At 52.8% G+C, this 19465-nt stretch overlaps 2 protein-coding genes across 5 annotated transcripts in view; one reads left to right on the top strand and one right to left on the bottom strand.

Annotated features, from left to right (window-relative positions):
- CFAP57 (cilia and flagella associated protein 57) overlaps positions 1–4897 on the bottom strand; it is a 348360-nt gene extending 343463 nt beyond the window's left edge. The window contains exon 1 of the mRNA XM_069642449.1: positions 4768–4897. The gene's annotated coding sequence lies outside the window, so the exon portion shown is untranslated. The remainder of the gene's footprint in view (positions 1–4767) is intronic.
- Positions 4898–4999: 102 nt separating this feature from the next.
- EBNA1BP2 (EBNA1 binding protein 2) overlaps positions 5000–19465 on the top strand; it is a 117077-nt gene continuing 102611 nt past the window's right edge. Inside the window, exons 1-2 of one of the 4 annotated variants that reach the window (XM_069642452.1) lie at positions 5000–5302; positions 17233–17321. In XM_069642452.1, the coding sequence (XP_069498553.1) occupies positions 17247–17321 (75 nt within the window). In that variant the 5' untranslated portion in view covers positions 5000–5302; positions 17233–17246. Of the gene's footprint in view, positions 5303–17227; positions 17322–19465 lie in introns of all 4 variants that reach the window. The other 3 variants (XM_069642450.1, XM_069642451.1, XM_069642453.1) reach the window with 3 other exon arrangements.

Raw genomic sequence — 19465 nt, forward strand, 5'->3', positions numbered from 1 at the left:
GCTGCGTTGTCTTACTTCCAAGAGTCAGATCGAAGTATTTCCAGGCAGTCCAATACATCAATGAATAAGCCCTAGATTAATGCCTGAATCCTGCTATTTGTACCATAAAACGTCTCTGGATCCATGACGTGAGGGGCACAGTCTGCACTCTGGCACTGGCCCAAGTGTGTGCGAGTTACATCCTATAGTGATATAGGTTTGAGAGTTAAGGTGTATACAGGCGTGAGAGTTGCGGTTCATACCAACGATGCGAGCGTTAGGGTCTGTAATTCTAGTGGCCTCAGCGTTTGAGAGTTTCATGCCTGATTAGTCCCACAATGTCAGACTCACAATCTGCAATGATACTGGGTCCATGGTATTGGAATGATAGTCTCTGCTGATACTAACTCCATGTTGCGAAAGTCACAGTTTGCACTTGGGCGTGTGAGTTTTCAATCTTCTAGTGATATGGGTGTGAGAGTTACAGTGTGAACTGATGCAGGATAAATACAGAATGCAACTCTCACGCCCTGTGGTATGTCATATCAGTACATATCATATTGTAACTCTCACTGTGAGAGTTACAATATGTACTGATAGTACATACCACAGGCTGGATCTGAAAGTTACAGCTCTGCGGATGTGAGAGTCTCACATCAATAGAACTGTAACTTTCAGATCCTCCCTAGGGCCATTATCAGTACAGAATCTAACTCTCACATACTTGTGAGAGTACATGTGGTGGCATGTAATATCAGTACATACTGTAACTCTTACGGCAGTGGGACTGTAACTTTGAGAGCCTAGGATCATTATCAGTACCGATTGTAACTCTCACACCTTGTGGACACTTTAAGCACAGACTATAACTCTCACATCAGTACACACTACAACTCTCACATAAGTACAGGCTATAGCTCTCATATCAGTTGAGCTTCCTGTGGTCATTATCTGTACACATTCGAACTCTCACACCTTGTGGACACTATAAGCACAGACTATAACTCCCACATAAGTACAGGCGGTAACTATCACATCAGTTGAGCTTCCTGGGGTCATTATTGGTACAGATTGTAACTATCACACCTTGTGGGCACTAAGCACAGACTATAACGCTCACATCAGTTCACACTATAACTCTCACATAAGTACAGGCTCACATCAGTTGAGCTTAGTAGAGGCAGGAACAGTACAGACTGCAACCCTCACACGTTGTGGCATGTACTATCCATACATAGTGTAGCTCTCAGATCGGTAGAGCTGTAACTTTCCGATCCTAGGGACATTATCAATACAAATTATAACTCTCACACCTTGTGGACACTAAGGCACAGACTATAGGTACACAATATAACTCTCCCTTAAGTACAGGCTGTAACTCTCACATCAGTTGCATTTCCTGGGGTCATTATCAGTACAGATTATAACTCTCACACCTTGTGGACACTATGAGCACAGACTAACTCTCAAATCAGTACACACTATAACTCTCACATAAGTACAGGCTGTAACTCTCACATCAGTACAGGCTGTAACTCTCACATAAGTACAGGCTGTAACTCTCACATCAGTTTGCTTCTTGGGGGCAGAATTAGTACAGATTGTAGTAACTATCACACTGTGTGGACACTATAAGCACCGACTATAACTCTCACATCAGTACACACTATAACTCTCACATAAGTACAGGCTATAACTCTCACATCAGTACAGGCTGTAACTCTCACATCAGTACAGGCTGTAACTCTCACATCAGTACAGGCTGTAACTCTCACATCAGTACAGGCTGTAACTCTCACATCAGTACAGGCTGTAACTCTCACATCAGTACAGGCTGTAACTCTCACATAAGTACAGGCTGTAACTCTCACATCAGTTTGCTTCTTGGGGGCAGAATTAGTACAGATTGTAGTAACTATCACACTGTGTGGACACTATAAGCACCGACTATAACTCTCACATCAGTACACACTATAACTCTCAAATCAGTTGCGCTTCCCGGGGTCATTATCAGTAGAGATTCTAACTTTCACACCCTGTGGACACTATAAGCACAGACTATAACTCCCACATAAGTACAGGCGGTAACTCTCACATCAGTTTGCTTCATGGGGGCATTATCAGTACAGACGCTAACCTTCACACTCTGTGGCAAGTACTATCAGTACAGACTCTAACCCTCACATACTGTGGCAAGTACTGTCAGTACAGACTCTAACCCTCACATCAGTACACACTATAAGTACAGGCTGTACCTCTCACATCAGTTGAGCTTCTTGGGGGCGGTATCAGTACAGACTCTAACCTTCACACTCTGTTTTTTGATTGATTGATATTTTACTTCTATCGCGCTCGTACACAAGTGTTTCAGAGCGCGACAAGGCAAGGGAGGGGAGGGGAACAGGGAAGAACAAAACAGCGATCTTACTAGGCCCAGTGACATTGAGAACGCGCAAGTGCGAGGGGGAGGGGGAAAAGTGCATGGAAGGGGGGAGAGGTGGAAAGTGCGAAGCAGAGGAGAAACAGATAAATAACAATAAATAAATAAGAAAGGCAACAAACAGTGGTAATGCAGCCAGCAATTTGCAAGTGCTAGGTTTAAGGCAGAAGACAGGGTAGGTCTGATAAGTGCAGGAAGAAAAAGGGGAGGCTGTATGGGTACAGATGCAGACCCCAGTGCAAGGGGTGGCCCGGAGGCAGTGCAGGAGGGTGGCAGGATGAGCAGGTACCTGGGCCCAAAAGACAGAGGGTGGCCAGGTGCACGGTGCCAAGAGAGAACAGATCAGCAGGGGAGAGGGGGAGCGAAGGCAGAAGAAAAGAGGAAGGTCTTGAGGTGCTTCCGGAACCGGAGCTGGTTCTCCTCAAGTTTTAGAGTGGCAGGGAGGCTGTTCCAGAGGGAGGCCCCAACCGAAGACAGATCTACCCCCAGCTCGTTTCTTAGAAAAACAACTGACATTGAGTGAGTTGGAGGTAGAGGAGCGAAGAGCTCGAGAGGGGAGGTATTTGCGGAGGGATAGCTGAAGGTATTTCGGACCCAGGCCCCAGAAAGCCTTGTGGACAATGCAGAGGGTTTTGAATTTAATCCTTGCATCTACTGGGAGCCAGTGGAGAGATTTCAGAGCTGGAGAGATACGATCCCAGGGCTTGAGGCCATGGACAAGTCTCGCAGTCCTGTTCTGGATTAGTTGCAGAGGGCGGAGAGTAGAGGCAGGTAGATTTAGAAAGAGGCTGTTACAATAGTCCAAGCTAGAGAGAACCAGAGCTTGAGATATCATGAGCTTCTGGGAGAAGGAGGTGAAAGGCAGAGTACCTCTGAGGAGATGCAGTCGGAAATTTAACTTTTTAGAGACCTCAGAGATGTGGGTGGAGAAGGAAAGGGTGGAGTCAAAGATGACACCGAGGTTCTTAGCCTCGCAGGTGGGGGTAAGAGGAGGGCCAAGGGAGGCCAGCCAGAGAGTGAGGGGAAAGGATGGTGAAGGTGTGCTGATGTATAGGATCTCCGTCTTGCTGGCATTCAAAGATCATTGGCAGCACACCAATCTTGAATGGCAGTTAGGCAATCAGAGATGAGTGAGGGAGAGGAGGTGGCAGAGGGCAGCCTGAAAATGAGTTGAGCGTCGTCAGCGTAGCACTGGAAATTTGAGCAGAAAATGGCAATGCAGTGGGCGAGAGTTGCCAGGTATTGGTAGAAAATCCAGGGCAAGAGGTTAGACCCCTGGGGAACACCACAGGTAGAGAAGAAGATAGATGAAAGGACAGTCAGTACAGACTCTAACCCTCTCACTCTGTAGCATGTACTGTCAGTAGGGACTCTAACCCTCACACTCTGTGGCAAGTACTGTCCGTACAGACTCTAACCCTCACACTCTGGCAAGTACTGTCAGTACAGACTCTAACCCTCACACTCAGTGGCAAGCACTGTCAGTACAGACTCTAACCCTCACCCTCACCCTCTGTGGCTTGTACTATCAGTACAGACTCTAACCCTCACACTCTGGCAAGTACTGTCAGTACAGACTCTAACCCTAACACTCTCGCAAGTACTGTCAGTACAGACTCTAACCCTCACACTCTGTGGCAAGTACTGTCCGTACAGACTCCAACCCTCACACTCTGGCAAGTACTGTCAGTACAGACTCTAACCCTCACACTCAGTGGCAAGTACTGTCAATGGGGACTCTAACCCTCACACTCTGTGGCAAGTACTCTCATTAGGGACTGTAAACCTCACACTATGTGGCAAGTACTATCAGTACAGACTCTAACCCGCAAGTACTGTCAGTACAGACTCTAACCCTCACACTCTGTGGCAAGTACTGTCAGTGGGGACTCTCACCCTCACACTCTGTGGCAAGTACTGTCAGTACAGCCTCTATCCCTCACACTCTGTGGCCTGTACTGTCAGTGTGGCCTCTAACTCTCCCACCCTGGGGCCAGTACTGTCAGTGTGGGCTCTAACTCTCCCACCCTGGGGCCAGTACTGTCAGTAGGGACTCTAGCTGTCCCACCCTGGGTCCAGTACTGTCAGTAGGGACTCAAGCTGTCCCACCCTGGGTCCAGTACTGTCAGTGTGGGCTCTAACTCTCCCACCCTGGGTCCAGTACTGTCAGTAGGGACTCTAGCTGTCCCACCCTGGGGCCAGTACTGTCAGTGTGGGCTCTAACTCTCCCACCCTGGGTCCAGTACTGTCAGTAGGGACTCTAGCTGTCCCACCCTGGGGCCAGTACTGTCAGTGTGGGCTCTAACTCCCCCCCGGGGCCCCACGCCGGTCTGGGCGGTCATACGTACACTCTGGGCCGGGCTCAGTACTCTCTGCGCTTCTGCTTCTTCACTCTCCCAGCTGGACCTGGCTGTGTACTGTTGCCATGGGGACCTGGAGGCCTAGACATAGAGGACGGACACGGGCCGGAACCGTGCCACACCGTCGCCATGATGGTGCGGGGAGCCGCTCTGGGTTTGCCTCCACTTATGCACGGATGGTCGCCATATTGGAGCAGGTAAAGGTAAGCGGCAGAAGCGCACCATTCGGTCTGGAGAGAGAGTCCATGCTCCGAGTATTTATATTTCATCCATTTTGTATGCGAGGTACTTCGATAGGACAGCGGCAAGATGCCTGTACTGTAGTGGACTCCCCCTCTGGCCGCAGGCAATGTCATTTGCCCCTAAGGAAGATGGCGGCACCGGGCGGCTGGGACGTCCGCTCTACCGGAAGTACCTGTCCCCTGACCCCCAGCACTTCCGGGTCAGCAGCGTGTGCGCACCGGCCATCGGGGAGATCGCTTGGATCAGCGCCTGGAGGAAGCGAGAGGTCAGAGACGCTGGGGTGAGTTTGTTTGGGGGAACACTCGCCGCATCCACTCACCCCTGCAGTGACAGGTCCTGTAGTAGGAGCCATGAGATGCATCGGCTTCTCGCTGTGCCATGCAGGGCACGCACGTCCGTTGAGTTCTGCGCAGACTTGGAGCTAACAGCAGCCCCTGGGTGTCCAGCATCAGCACTGGGGGGAACTAGGAGCTAACAGCGGCCCCTGGGTGTCCAGCATCAGCACTGGGGGGAACTAGGAGCTAACAGCGGCCCCTGGGTGTCCAGCATCAGCACTGGGGGGAACTAGGAGCTAACAGCGGGTCCTGGGTGTCCAGCATCAGCACTGGGGGGAACTAGGAGCTAACAGCGGGTCCTGGGTGTCCAGCATCAGCACTGGGGGGAACTAGGAGCTAACAGCGGGTCCTGGGTGTCCAGCATCAGCACTGGGGGGAACTAGGAGCTAACAGCGGGTCCTGGGGGTCCAGCATCAGCACTGGGGGGAACTAGGAGCTAACAGCGGGTCCTGGGGGTCCAGCATCAGCACTGGGGGGAACTAGGAGCTAACAGCGGCCCCTGGGTGTCCAGCATCAGCACTGGGGGGAACTAGGAGCTAACAGCGGGTCCTGGGTGTCCAGCATCAGCACTGGGGGGAACTAGGAGCTAACAGCGGGTCCTGGGTGTCCAGCATCAGCACTGGGGGGAACTAGGAGCTAACAGCGGGTCCTGGGTGTCCAGCATCAGCACTGGGGGGAACTAGGAGCTAACAGCGGGTCCTGGGTGTCCAGCATCAGCACTGGGGGGAACTAGGAGCTAACAGCGGGTCCTGGGTGTCCAGCATCAGCACTGGGGGGAACTAGGAGCTAACAGCGGGTCCTGGGTGTCCAGCATCAGCACTGGGGGGAACTAGGAGCTAACAGCGGGTCCTGGGTGTCCAGCATCAGCACTGGGGGGAACTAGGAGCTAACAGCGGGTCCTGGGGGTCCAGCATCAGCACTGGGGGGAACTAGGAGCTAACAGCGGGTCCTGGGGGTCCAGCATCAGCACTGGGGGGAACTAGGAGCTAACAGCGGCCCCTGGGTGTCCAGCATCAGCACTGGGGGGAACTAGGAGCTAACAGCGGGTCCTGGGTGTCCAGCATCAGCACTCGGGGGAACTAGGAACTAACGGCGGCTCCTGGGTGTCCAGCATCAGCACTCCTGGGTGTCCAGCATCAGCACTCCGGGGAACTAGGAGCTAACAGCAGGTCCTGGGTGTCCAGCATCAGCACTCCGGGGAACTAGGAGCTAACAGCAGCCCCTGGGTGTCCAGCATCAGCACTGGGGGGGAACTAGGAGCTAACAGCGGCTCCTGGGTGTCCAGCATCAGCACTGGGGGGAAACTGGGAGCTAACAGCAGCCCCTGGGTGTCCAGCATCAGCACTGGGGGGAACTGGGAGCTAACAGCAGGTCCTGGGTGTCCAGCATCAGCACTCCTGGGAACTAGGAGCTAACAGCAGGTTCTGGGTGTCCAGCATCAGCACTGGGGGGAACTAGGAGCTAACAGCAGGTCCTGGGTGTCCAGCATCAGCACTGGGGGGAACTAGGAGCTAACAGCAGGTCCTGGGTGTCCAGCATCAGCACTGGGGGGAACTAGGAGCTAACAGCAGGTCCTGGGTGTCCAGCATCAGCACTCGGGGGGAACTAAGAGCTAACAGCAGGTCCTGGGTGTCCAGCATCAGCACAACAGCAGGTCCTGGGTGTCCAGCATCAGCACTGGGGGGAACTGGGAGCTAACAGCAGCCCCTGGGTGTCCAGCATCAGCACTGGGGGGAACTAGGAACTAACAGCAGGTCCTGGGTGTCCAGCATCAGCACTCGGGGGAACTAGGAGCTAACGGCGGCTCCTGGGTGTCCAGCATCAGCACTCGGGGGAACTAGGAGCTAACGGCGGCTCCTGAGTGTCCAGCATCAGCACTGGGGGGAACTAGGAGCTAACAGCGGGTCCTGGGTGTCCAGCATCAGCACTGGGGGGAACTAGGAGCTAACAGCGGGTCCTGGGTGTCCAGCATCAGCACTGGGGGGAACTAGGAGCTAACAGCGGGTCCTGGGTGTTCAGCATCAGCACTCGGGGGAACTAGGAGCTAACAGCAGGTCCTGGGTGTCCAGCACCAGCACTGGGGGGAACTAGGAGCTAACAGCAGGTCCTGGGTGTCCAGCATCAGCACTGGGGGGAACTAGGAGCTAACAGCGGCTCCTGGGTGTCCAGCATCAGCACTGGGGGGAACTAGGAGCTAACAGCGGCTCCTGGGTGTCCAGCATCAGCACTGGGGGGAACTAGGAGCTAACGGCGGGTCCTGGGTGTCCAGCATCAGCACTGGGGGGAACTGGGAGCTAACAGCAGGTCCTGGGTGTCCAGCATCAGCACTCCTGGGAACTAGGAGCTAACAGCAGCCCCTGGGTGTCCAGCATCAGCACTCGGGGGAACTGGGAGCTAACAGCAGCCCCTGGGTGTCCAGCATCAGCACTCCGGGGAACTAGGAGCTAACAGCGGCTCCTGGGTGTCCAGCATCAGCACTGGGGGGAACTAGGAGCTAACAGCGGCTCCTGGGTGTCCAGCATCAGCACTGGGGGGAACTAGGAGCTAACAGCAGTCCCTGGGTGTCCAGCATCCGCACTGGGGGGAACTAGGAGCTAACAGCAGCCCCTGGGTGTCCAGCATCAGCACTGGGGGGAACTAGGAGCTAACAGCAGTCCCTGGGTGTCCAGCATCCGCACTGGGGGGAACTAGGAGCTAACAGCGGCTCCTGGGTGTCCAGCATCAGCACTGGGGGGAACTAGGAGCTAACAGCGGCTCCTGGGTGTCCAGCATCAGCACTGGGGGGAACTAGGAGCTAACAGCGGGTCCTGGGTGTCCAGCATCAGCACTGGGGGGAACTGGGAGCTAACAGCAGGTCCTGGGTGTCCAGCATCAGCACTCCTGGGAACTAGGAGCTAACAGCAGCCCCTGGGTGTCCAGCATCAGCACTCGGGGGAACTGGGAGCTAACAGCAGCCCCTGGGTGTCCAGCATCAGCACTGGGGGGAACTAGGAGCTAACAGCAGCCCCTGGGTGTCCAGCATCAGCACTGGGGGGAACTAGGAGCTAACAGCAGCCCCTGGGTGTCCAGCATCAGCACTGGGGGGAACTAGGAGCTAACAGCAGCCCCTGGGTGTCCAGCATCAGCACTGGGGGGAACTAGGAGCTAACAGCAGCCCCTGGGTGTCCAGCATCAGCACTCCTGGGAACTAGAAGCTAACGGCGGCTCCTGGGTGTCCAGCATCAGCACTGGGGGGAACTAGGAGCTAACAGCGGCTCCTGGGTGTCCAGCATCAGCACTGGGGGGAACCTAGGAGCTAACAGCAGCCCCTGGGTGTCCAGCATCATCACTGGGGGGAACTAGGAGCTAACAGCAGCCCCTGGGTGTCCAGCATCAGCACTGGGGGGAACTAGGAGCTAACAGCAGCCCCTGGGTGTCCAGCATCAGCACTCCTGGGAACTAGAAGCTAACAGCGGCTCCTGGGTGTCCAGCATCAGCACTGGGGGGAACTAGGAGCTAACAGCGGCTCCTGGGTGTCCAGCATCAGCACTGGGGGGAACTAGGAGCTAACAGCAGTCCCTGGGTGTCCAGCATCCGCACTGGGGGGAACTAGGAACTAACAGCGGCTCCTGGGTGTCCAGCATCAGCACTGGGGGGAACTAGGAGCTAACAGCAGCCCCTGGGTGTCCAGCATCAGCACTGGGGGGAACTAGGAGCTAACAGCAGCCCCTGGGTGTCCAGCATCAGCACTCCTGGGAACTAGAAGCTAACAGCAGGTCCTGGGTGTCCAGCATCAGCACTGGGGGGAACTAGGAGCTAACGGCGGCTCCTGGGTGTCCAGCACCAGCACTGGGGGGAACTAGGAGCTAACGGCGGCTCCTGGGTGTCCAGCATCAGCACTGAGGGGAACTAGGAGCTAACGGCAGCCCCTGGGTGTCCAGCATCAGCACTCCTGGGAACTAGAAGCTAACAGCAGGTCCTGGGTGTCCAGCATCAGCACTGGGGGGAACTAGGAGCTAACAGCGGCTCCTGGGTGTCCAGCATCAGCACTGGGGGGAACTAGGAGCTAATAGCCGCCCCTGGGTGTCCAGCATCAGCACTCCTGGGTGTCCAGCATCAGCACTCCTGGGTGTCCAGCATCAGCACTCCTGGGTGTCCAGCATCAGCCCTCCTGGGAACTGGGAGCTAACAGCGGCTCCTGGGTGTCCAGCATCAGCACTCCTGGGTGTCCAGCATCAGCACTCGGGGGAACTAGGAGCTAACAGCGGGTCCTGGGTGTCCAGCATCAGCACTGGGGGGAACTAGGAGCTAACAGCGGCTCCTGGGTGTCTAGCATCAGCACTCGGGGGAACTAGGAGCTAACGGCGGCCCCTGGGTGTCCAGCATCAGCACTCGGGGGAACTAGGAGCTAACGGCGGCTCCTGGGTGTCCAGCATCAGCACTCGGGGGAACTAGGAGCTAACAGCAGGTCCTGGGTGTCCAGCATCAGCACTGGGGGGAACTAGGAGCTAACGGCGGCTCCTGGGTGTCCAGCATCAGCACTCCGGGGAACTAGGAGCTAACAGCGGGTCCTGGGTGTCCAGCATCAGCACTGGGGGGAACTAGGAGCTAACAGCGGGTCCTGGGTGTCCAGCATCAGCACTGGGGGGAACTAGGAGCTAACAGCAGCCCCTGGGTGTCCAGCATCAGCACTCGAGGGAACTAGGAGCTAACAGCAGGTCCTGGGTGTCCAGCATCAGCACTCCTGGGAACTAGGAGCTAACGGTGGCTCCTGGGTGTCCAGCATCAGCACTCCTGGGAACTAGGAGCTAACAGCGGGTCCTGGGTGTCCAGCATCAGCACTGGGGGGAACTAGGAGCTAACAGCGGGTCCTGGGTGTCCAGCATTAGCACTCGGGGGAACTAGGAGCTAACGGCGGCCCCTGGATGTCCAGCATCAGCACTCGTGGGAACTAGGAGCTAACGGCGGCCCCTGGGTGTCCAGCATCAGCACTCCTGGGAACTAGGAGCTAACGGCGGCTCCTGAGTGTCCAGCATCAGCACTCGGGGGAACTAGGAGCTAACGGCGGCCCCTAGAGTTCCAGCATCAGCACTCGTGGGAACTAGGAGCTAACGGCGGCTCCTGGGTGTCCAGCATCAGCACTCGGGGGAACTAGGAGCTAACGGCGGCCCCTGGGTGTCCAGCATCAGCACTCGGGGGAACTAGGAGCTAACAGCAGGTCCTGGGTGTCCAGCATCAGCACTGGGGGGAACTAGGAACTAACGGCGGCTCCTGGGTGTCCAGCATCAGCACTCCTGGGTGTCCAGCATCAGCACTCCGGGGAACTAGGAGCTAACAGCGTGTCCTGGGTGTCCAGCATCAGCACTGGGGGGAACTAGGAGCTAACAGCAGGTCCTGGGTGTCCAGCATCAGCACTGGGGGGAACTAGGAACTAACGGCGGCTCCTGGGTGTCCAGCATCAGCACTCCTGGGTGTCCAGCATCAGCACTCCGGGGAACTAGGAGCTAACAGCGGGTCCTGGGTGTCCAGCATCAGCACTGGGGGGGAACTAGGAGCTAACAGCAGGTCCTGGGTGTCCAGCATCAGCACTCGGGGGAACTAGGAGCTAACAGCAGGTCCTGGGTGTCCAGCATCAGCACTCGGGGGAACTAGGAGCTAACGGCGGCTCCTGGGTGTCCAGCATCAGCACTCCTTCGTGATTCAGGCACAACCTCCCTCCCCCTACAAAAAACTATTTCATGACTTAGTAATACTCAATAATAAAGCATTTGAGTGTGGCCGAGGGAGTATACTAAATACATATAATAACTTTGGGAGTAATGACATCTTCACTACATTAACCCATAGGGTCAATTTTAATTTCTCCATTTTACATTCTGATGCTGTCAGATGGGATCAAAGGTTTCGGGAAGTTCGTTTCTGGACTGGGCAGATTTGCAGAGAGAGAGAATCACATTGGCTGGTATTGCAGATACCCTTCTTGCCGTAGTGTTTGCACCCATCTGCACACCTGACATAAATAAATTTAGGACCATTTATAAAATCTCTTGCAACAGAGTAAGCCACATAAATCACTGTGCCCTTCACGCTTGCACCATATGTAAAAATACTTTTTATTTTTCATCAAATAATTAGCAGCTTTGAAGGATGCCTCTCTAGCAGCATTTGCATTGCAGTGTTTATAATCGCAGGCTGCTTTTTGGGGGTAATTTTTCATAATAATGTGTGTATTATTGTAGTATGGCTCTCAGCTGTACTTTTTTTGGTATTACCCAAATTGGTCGTTTACAATTGTTCGAATGAGCAATTGACCGAATTTAAAGGATCACAATTGACCGAAAATATATATATATATATATATATAGGTTTTGGGGGTTTGGCGTTGGGTGGGGGGTTGTGGGGGGTTTCCCCCCACATATATGGTACAATTGACCTTCACAATTCGGTCAATTGTGAAAAGGTCAATTGTCATTCGAGCAGTTGTAAAACGACAATTCGTATACAACCCTTTTTTTTTTTTTTTGTTTTCTTTTCCCACTGTCACTTGGGCACCGTAGATTACAGATGGACATTTTCTTTGTTTCCTACTCCTGGATGGAAATTGTACATCTTTTGCCTTTTTGTTGGATGGAGTGTCTGCATCCAGAATTTCAACAAGGGTATCGTTTGGTTGTTTTTTGCACATGCAGGTCTAAAAGAACCAGAGGGGGAGTACTCAATTAACGGTTCTAAAACAAATCGGCTTATAGCGCGTTCTGCTTTGTGTACTACCAGTTTAGCATATGCCCAACTCATGCAATGTGCTCACATGCTAGGTCCCAGATTTTAGCCAAGGAAAAGTAAGCAGAAGCCTACTTTGTTCACTACCCTTAAAGGTTTTTATGTCAAAATAATTGACCATTTGTATGCAGAACTGTTAATCACTGGGCTTAAATAACGTTCCGTTTTATAGTAATGACTTGAAGTGTGCATGAATCCTAGAGCAACCCATCCAGGCAGTATATGAATCGTAACATTTTGAGCAAAGAGGGTATGGTTGTAGCGAGGGGTGACTTGTTAATAATGGGTGGCGACCTGCCCCCCACCTGGCCTTTATGGAGGATGCAGTATCCTAGTGAACAGCTCACAGGATCGCTTCCTCTCCTGCAGGAATCCTGCGAGGCATTCCGGTGCATGACCAATGGGCCATGCCTGCATTTCTCTCTTGGTATATTGAGGGCCCCAGCATCACAAAAATGGTTAGTGACCATTATGACATTGTTTGGAATGGCATCAACATCTGTTTTACAGTGGCAGTGCCGACATATCCTGCCTACTGTTAGTGACCCGGCATTTATTAGGATTCCCATGTGTTGGAGAATTACTTGTAAATTGTATGGTGTCTTAACCCAATTTATTGTTCTCCCATTTTATGGCTCGCCTCAATGTTCTCACCCTGTATTCGTAAACCAAACTCTCAAATCATGTTTTTAATTCCTGACAATAGATGGTACTTGTCGTTTTACATTCCTGCTTGCTTTTATAAATTCAAGAGGACAAGCACCAGATGGTAGTTTGCTAAGTTTGCTTAAAAGTGAAATGTCCGATTGCGCTTTAATTTCTATATTAGGACACGCATAGAGATGGAATCCATGTATCATGTGAAATTCCATCTTAATTTTTAATACAATTTGGGTCTTACCTTGCTTAAAGCAAAGAACTCAGTATCTTGAAATTATTATTTTATTTTACTCTAAACGGACACGTGTACTGCTGGATGTACCTTTTTTCATGTAAATTGTGACTCCCACAGATGGTCTTCTTTTACACACACTCACACTCTGTATTTACACATTCGGATTAAAAGCCTACAATTACCAGCATGCACAGTAACGCTTACCATCATTTGTACTTCTTGGTGACATTGGCCACAGAACGCATTTCACATGCACTTTTGTTATTGATCGTTGTTGGGACACTGCCCGAGCCCTTGCAGACCCTCCTCTCAACATGCACACAGGTTTTGACTGCTTTGAAGGAAGAGGAGATGGAGGGGCAGTGGGAAAGGCCCAGGGACTTCAGATGCAGTGCTCGTGTTGTTGTTTGATGCTAGGAGCTAGTGGGAAGACTCATGCAAACTACCAGTGGGTTGCGATCCATTGCTTGGAGACCCAGGCTCTGGAATGTGTTTGTAGCTTGTACCAGGCACTTTGTCGCTCTATTTCTGCTGCTGAAGATTTGAGGGGTGCAAGCTGAACGCAGCGAGTGAACAGGCGTTATCCCTGTGACTTGGGTGCCAGTAAATCGCCTGCCTCCGATTTACCCTCCCCTTTAGAAGCAAACTATGTGTATTCCTTAACTATTCACGTTAGATAATCGATACGTAATGCCTTGTAAATGTACATCCAGGCTCCTGATGCACATTGCCAAATGCAGATCACATCGGTTTATTTCTAGGACGCTATGAAGCTTTGGGAGTCAAAGTAGCTCCTGGTAGCAGTTTCTGTCAAGCTAATCTGGGTCCTTCGACTACTACACACAGGAGCTACTTGCTTTTAGTAATTTCTGTGTCCTTATTATTTTATTTTTGTAAAGCAAAGACACTGCAGGGCTGCAGGTTTGACTTCAGACTCGTGCTTTGGGGCAGAGGTACACCTGCAAGCTCCTAGCATGGCATAGTCACCCACCCCTTCAACACCCCACAAGGTCCATTCTCACTCCAGTTGGCTACTGGTTGCAAGCTCCTAACATGGCATAGTCACCCACCCCGTCAATACCCCACGAGGTTCATTCTCACTCCCGTTGGCTAGTGGTTGCAAGCTCCTAGCATGGCATAGCCAAGTCACCCACCCTGTCCATACCCACAAGGTCCATTCCATTCTCACTCCCGTTGGCTAGCGGTTGCAAGCTCCTGGCCTGGCATAGTCACCCACTCTGTCAATACCCCACAAGGTCCATTCTCGCTCCCGTTGGCTGGTGGTTGCAAGCTCCTAGCATGGCATAGTCACCCACCCCTTCAACACCCCACAAGGTCCATTCTCATTCCCGTCGGATAGTGGTTGCAAGCTCCTAGCATGGCATAGTTACCCACCCCTTCAACACCCCACAAGGTCCATTCGCCCGTTGGCTATCGGTTGCAAGCTCCTAGCATGGCATAGTCACCCACCCCGTCAATACCCACAAGGTCCATTCTCACTCCCGTTGGCTAGCGGTTGCAAGCTTCTAGCATAGCAGTCACCCACCCCGTCAATACCCCACAAGGTCCATTCTCACTCCGTTGGCTAGTGGTTGCAAGCTCCTAGCATGGCATAGACACCCACCCCGTCAATACCCCACGAGGTCCATTCTCACTCCGTTGGCTAGTGGTTGCAAGCTCCTAGCATGGCATAGTCACCCACTCCGTCAATACCCCACAAGGTCCATTCTCACTCAGTTGGCTAGTGGTTGCAAGCTCCTAGCATGGCATAGTCACCCACCCCGTCAATACCCCACGAGGTCTGTTCTCGCTCCAGTTGGCTGGTGGTGAGTGCACCTTTTGGCTGCTGCTGCTTTGAGGTTATGCACTGATCTATCTTCTCATGATATGATATGGCATTTATAACGCACCTATACACAAGTGTTTCAAGGCGCGACGAGGCAGGGAGGGGGGCAAAGAGAAGACAGACAACGATCTTACTAGGCCAGGTGTCATTCAGATCGCGCAAGTGCATGGGGAGAGGGGAAGGGAAAGTGCGAGGGGCAAGGGAGAGGGGAAAGTGCAGTACATGGGGTAGTAGAATAATAAGATAAATAAAGGGCCAGCTGGTGGCAAGTGCAAGATAACTGCAGACAAGTGCTGGGAGGGGGGCTGTAGGGATACAGAGACAGTCCCGCTGTGCAGGGGTTGCCAGGGGCAAGTGGCTGGGCCAGGGACCGTGATCAGTGAGAGTGGCCCAGTGCAGATTCAATGCAGTTTCAATCAGGAATTTAGCAGGGGAGAAAGCAGAAGCAAAGAGGAAGGTTTTGAGGTGCTTCCGGAACCTGAGATGGTTCTCCTCGAGTTTCAGGGAGGCAGGAAGGCTGTTCCAGAGGGAGGCCCCTGTCACGGAGAGGGATCTACCTCCAACTTGTTGCTTGGAGAAGCGGCTGACCCTGAGGGAGTTGGAGGCGGATGAGCGAAGGGCTCGAGAAGGAAGATATTTAGGAAGAGAGAGTTTAAGGTATTTCGGCCCCAGAAGGCCTTGTGGACAATGCAGAGGGTTTTGAACTTAATCCTCGCAGCCACTGGGAGCCAGTGAAGAGATTTCAATCCTGGAGAGATACGGTCCCTGGGCTTGAGGCCAAGGACAAGTCTCACAGTCCTGTTCTGGATGAGTTGCAGAGGGTGGAGAGTAGAGGCAGGCAGATTTAGATAGAGGCTGTCACAGTAGTCCAGCTTAGAGAGAACCAGGGCTCTGGAGACAGTGAGCTTCTGGGGGAAGGAGAGGAATGGAAGAATACCTCTGAGGAGGTGCAGCTGGTAGTGTGACTTCTTTGAGACGTCAGAAATGTGAGGAGAGAAGGAGAGTGCAGAGTCGAAGATGACCCCAAGGTTTTTTGTCTTGCAGGTAGGAGCAGGAAGAGGGTCAAGAGAGGCCGGCCAGAGAACTGCAGGGAAGGAGGGAGTGGGTGTGCCGATGAGTAGAATCTGTCTTACTGACATTAAGGCAGAGGTCATTGGCGGCACACCACTCCTGGATAGCAGACAGTCGGAGATGAGGGAAGTAGAGGAGGAGGCCGAGTGTAGCCTGAAAATGAGCTGGGTATCATCCGCATAGCACTGAAAGTTGGGGCAGAGAGCAGCAATGCGGTGGGCGAGAAGTGCCAGATACTGGTTGAACAGCCAGGGAGAGAGGTTAGATCCCTGGGGGACACCACAGGTAGAGAAAAAGATGTCAGAGGGGAAGGACCCAAGTTGGACCTGGGAGGGTTGGTCAGAGAGGAAAGAAGTCAGCCATGCCAAAGCCTGACCAGTGATACCCAGGTTATCACTGGTCAGGCTTTGGCATGGTTGACAAGGCAGAAGAGAGATCAAGCAAGATGAGAACACACGGAGTGTTAGAGCCCAGGTTGGAGAGCAGGTCTTCACGGATGTTCAGGAGAGCAGTTTCCGTGCTTCTGGCAGCTCTGAAGCCAGACTGATGGTCATGAAGACAACCAACAGATTCAGCATGGAGATTTAAGCTGGGAGATGTCCAGTTTCTCCAGGAGCTTGCCCAGGAAGGGAGTGATGGAGATTGTGCGATAGTTAGCCGGGCAGGAGGGGTCAGAAGAGGGTTTCTTAAGAAGAGGGTGCACAAGGAGGTGCTTAAGGGGGGATGGGAAGACTCCAGTGACAAAGGAGTGATTGTAGAAGTCAGCCAGGGCAGGAGGCATGTGCCTTCAGGCATCCTGCCAGTTCAATTTTTGCCCACAGTGTGGTGTTGAAACTGATATTCTGGGGTGGCATGGCACCCTACACAGCCTAAATGGTGGCCAAATGTTTTCTGTTCCTCGGGGACCTCCTGGTGGCATTCAGCAGCCGTGGAGCATTTCCGCTGTCTTTTCTGGGCACGTGGGAGTTGGAGGTTGCCCATGTTTCGCTGGTCGCTTCCTCTCATCCCTTCACCAGAGGCCACACCTACACACACACATGCCACTTGATTCCATTTGTTTTCATGACCAGATTTTGGGGAGTAAAATGGGCAAGCACGGCGGTTATGTGTAACCTACACCATGTTCGAGTAAAATGTTCCCTGGTTAATGTTCCTAAATGGAAGGGAAACTATTAAAAGAAGACTGCTCTGTTTTGGCCAGCAAGGAGGTCGTTGCTTGATTTGCATGTGTTAGATATTCTTTGTGCATATTCCCGTTTTCTTCTTTTGGTAACTCTGTGCCTTGGTTTCCCGTTTCAGGCCAGGGTCTCCTGTCAGGATGTCTGATTATGAAGAGGAGTCTGCTTCCGAAGCTGGGTCAGACGCTGACCCGTGCGAGATGACCGATAAAGAGGTAAGAAGACCCAATGAAGTGACCCCTCGGGTGAAGGGCTGGGGTCCTTGCTGAGCATGCTTCAGAATGTCCGGAGGTTAGACCAGAATCTTCTGGTGTAGGGCGTGGCTAGAGGGACTGCTGGTGACTGTCCCTCCCCCTCCGAGTGTAGGGGATGGCGGTGCTCTGTTTTACACAGGAGTGTAGTATTCACCCATGCGCGTAGGGCATGAACTGGGCACTATCCCACGCTTGTGATTCACTGCTATTGCTGTGACCTTCGCGGCGTCATCTGGAAGTGAGAGGCTTCGTGTTACGTCCGGTGACTACATGCTGCATGCGAGGTATTCCAGGGGCTCCTAAGCTGTGCTTACGCATGATTGCAGCACCTGCACGTGCAGTGCAGATCCTGCACAGCAAAGTGCTGTCTAGATGCGACCTCTACACACTCAGTGCAAACCTCGAATCCTTCTTTTTTTCCAGCTGCCGCTTTTTGTCGTGGCAGACTGCCTTCAGCCTTGAACCAAGCCTGCCCCGTATCGCCTTCATGGCAGCATAGCCAGCGCACAGGTGAGCCTGAAGGGGCGCAAGTGGCCTCTGGGCTACATCCCTAGCACAGACGGGTCATAGCCACTTAACGGCATAGGGGGTTGGAGTGGAGGGTCTCTTGGAATGATATGATATGGCATTTATAACGCGCCCATACACTAGTGTTTCAAGGTACAAGGACGAAATAACAGAATTTCTGACCTTCCAAAGAGGGTGCCCGTGCATATTTCCATAGGAAGCAAAGGGAAATCCTCTGCGGTCCATCTCCCGCACTCGCCTGCAGCTAACTCGCTCTACTTTGACCCAGATAATTCACGGCCTTGGGTTTCAGAGACTGGGGCACTTCATTTCGTGGGGGGCTATTCAGGCACGCACTGGTTCTGATGTGGGCTTCTTCTGTGCAGGGCGTTCCCTGTACCAGGATGGCCCACGGACACACATAACTAACTAGGGCAAGAAGGTATTAAATCTTCCCTCTGTAGATTTCTATGGGGCACCCTTTCTTTGCCGGTTCCGAACCTTGTACTGACTTTTTGGGTCACAGTACAGGCGCCTGCTTTACTTTCTTAGCCTATTATGGCAAAACCGATCATCCCCAAGACCGCCAGTACTGAGAGACTATGGGGCTCATTACAAGTATGCCGGTCTGGAAACAACGGTGCCGGTAAGTTTACCGGCACCGTTGCTTCTGGACCAGCATACTACAGGTCTGCCTGCCAGAGCTGCCATTCCCGACAGGTCTGACCCTGCTGGGCACAGCGGCCACGGTAGGCAGACCATCATGGTGCCTCCGTGGTCCCCACTCCCATAGAATCCCATGGCACTATATGGGAATGGGGACTTACAATTTACCAGCGCCTGACTTTTCGGGTCGCCGTGGTTCTAATCTCCCGGTGGCTCTGGGAAGTCGGGTGCCAGGAAAAATTATTCCAAGTCCGGCTGCAACCCGCCGGTAGTACCAGCAGGGTTACCACCAGACTCGGAATAAGGCCCTATGTCTCTCTAATTCTTGTATTGTTACAGTTGCACACATGGGTTTACAGGAAGTGCAGTTAGGATACGTTAAAACAGCAGTACCATGAGTTTTTTTTGCTTGTTCTTTGGCCATGTTGTTCTTTGGTGGTCTTCCTGTCTTCTCGGTTTAGGAAGTGACTTGTATGGAAAGCTGTGGCTTTCGCGGGTTAACGGCCATTGAGTGAGCGCGCCACTGAGACTTTCTAGTCCCAATCCACATCTCTGGTGCCTGAAATCCTGCTGCTGAGCTGATGTGGTGACCAGTGGCTATCCAGGATTGAGTAGCCGTCGGCTATTTGAATGGAGCTGATAATTACCATTGTTGCGCTTGGGCTGGCTCCCAGCTTGAAACTTAGTTAAAAGGAGTGGCCCTGCAAATGTTTGAGATCACTGTTGGAGCCAAGACTTCTACAAAGAAGAGCAGCCCGAAAAATGACCCCTGTGACTGACTAGCATCGACTCCAGTTTTGTCCCAGTGAAACTCTGCCCCTCTGTCCTGATTTTTAAAAATGCTTTTGTTGGTACTTTGACCTCTCGACCTCACATCGCCACCCGTCAACCTTACACCCCAACCCCCCCCACAGTACCCCCTCAGGCCCCCA

The sequence above is a fragment of the Ambystoma mexicanum genome, chromosome 1q (assembly GCF_040938575.1).
Source record: "Ambystoma mexicanum isolate Mex_15411 chromosome 1q, UKY_AmexF1_1, whole genome shotgun sequence".
NCBI classification, from domain to species: domain Eukaryota; kingdom Metazoa; phylum Chordata; class Amphibia; order Caudata; family Ambystomatidae; genus Ambystoma; species Ambystoma mexicanum.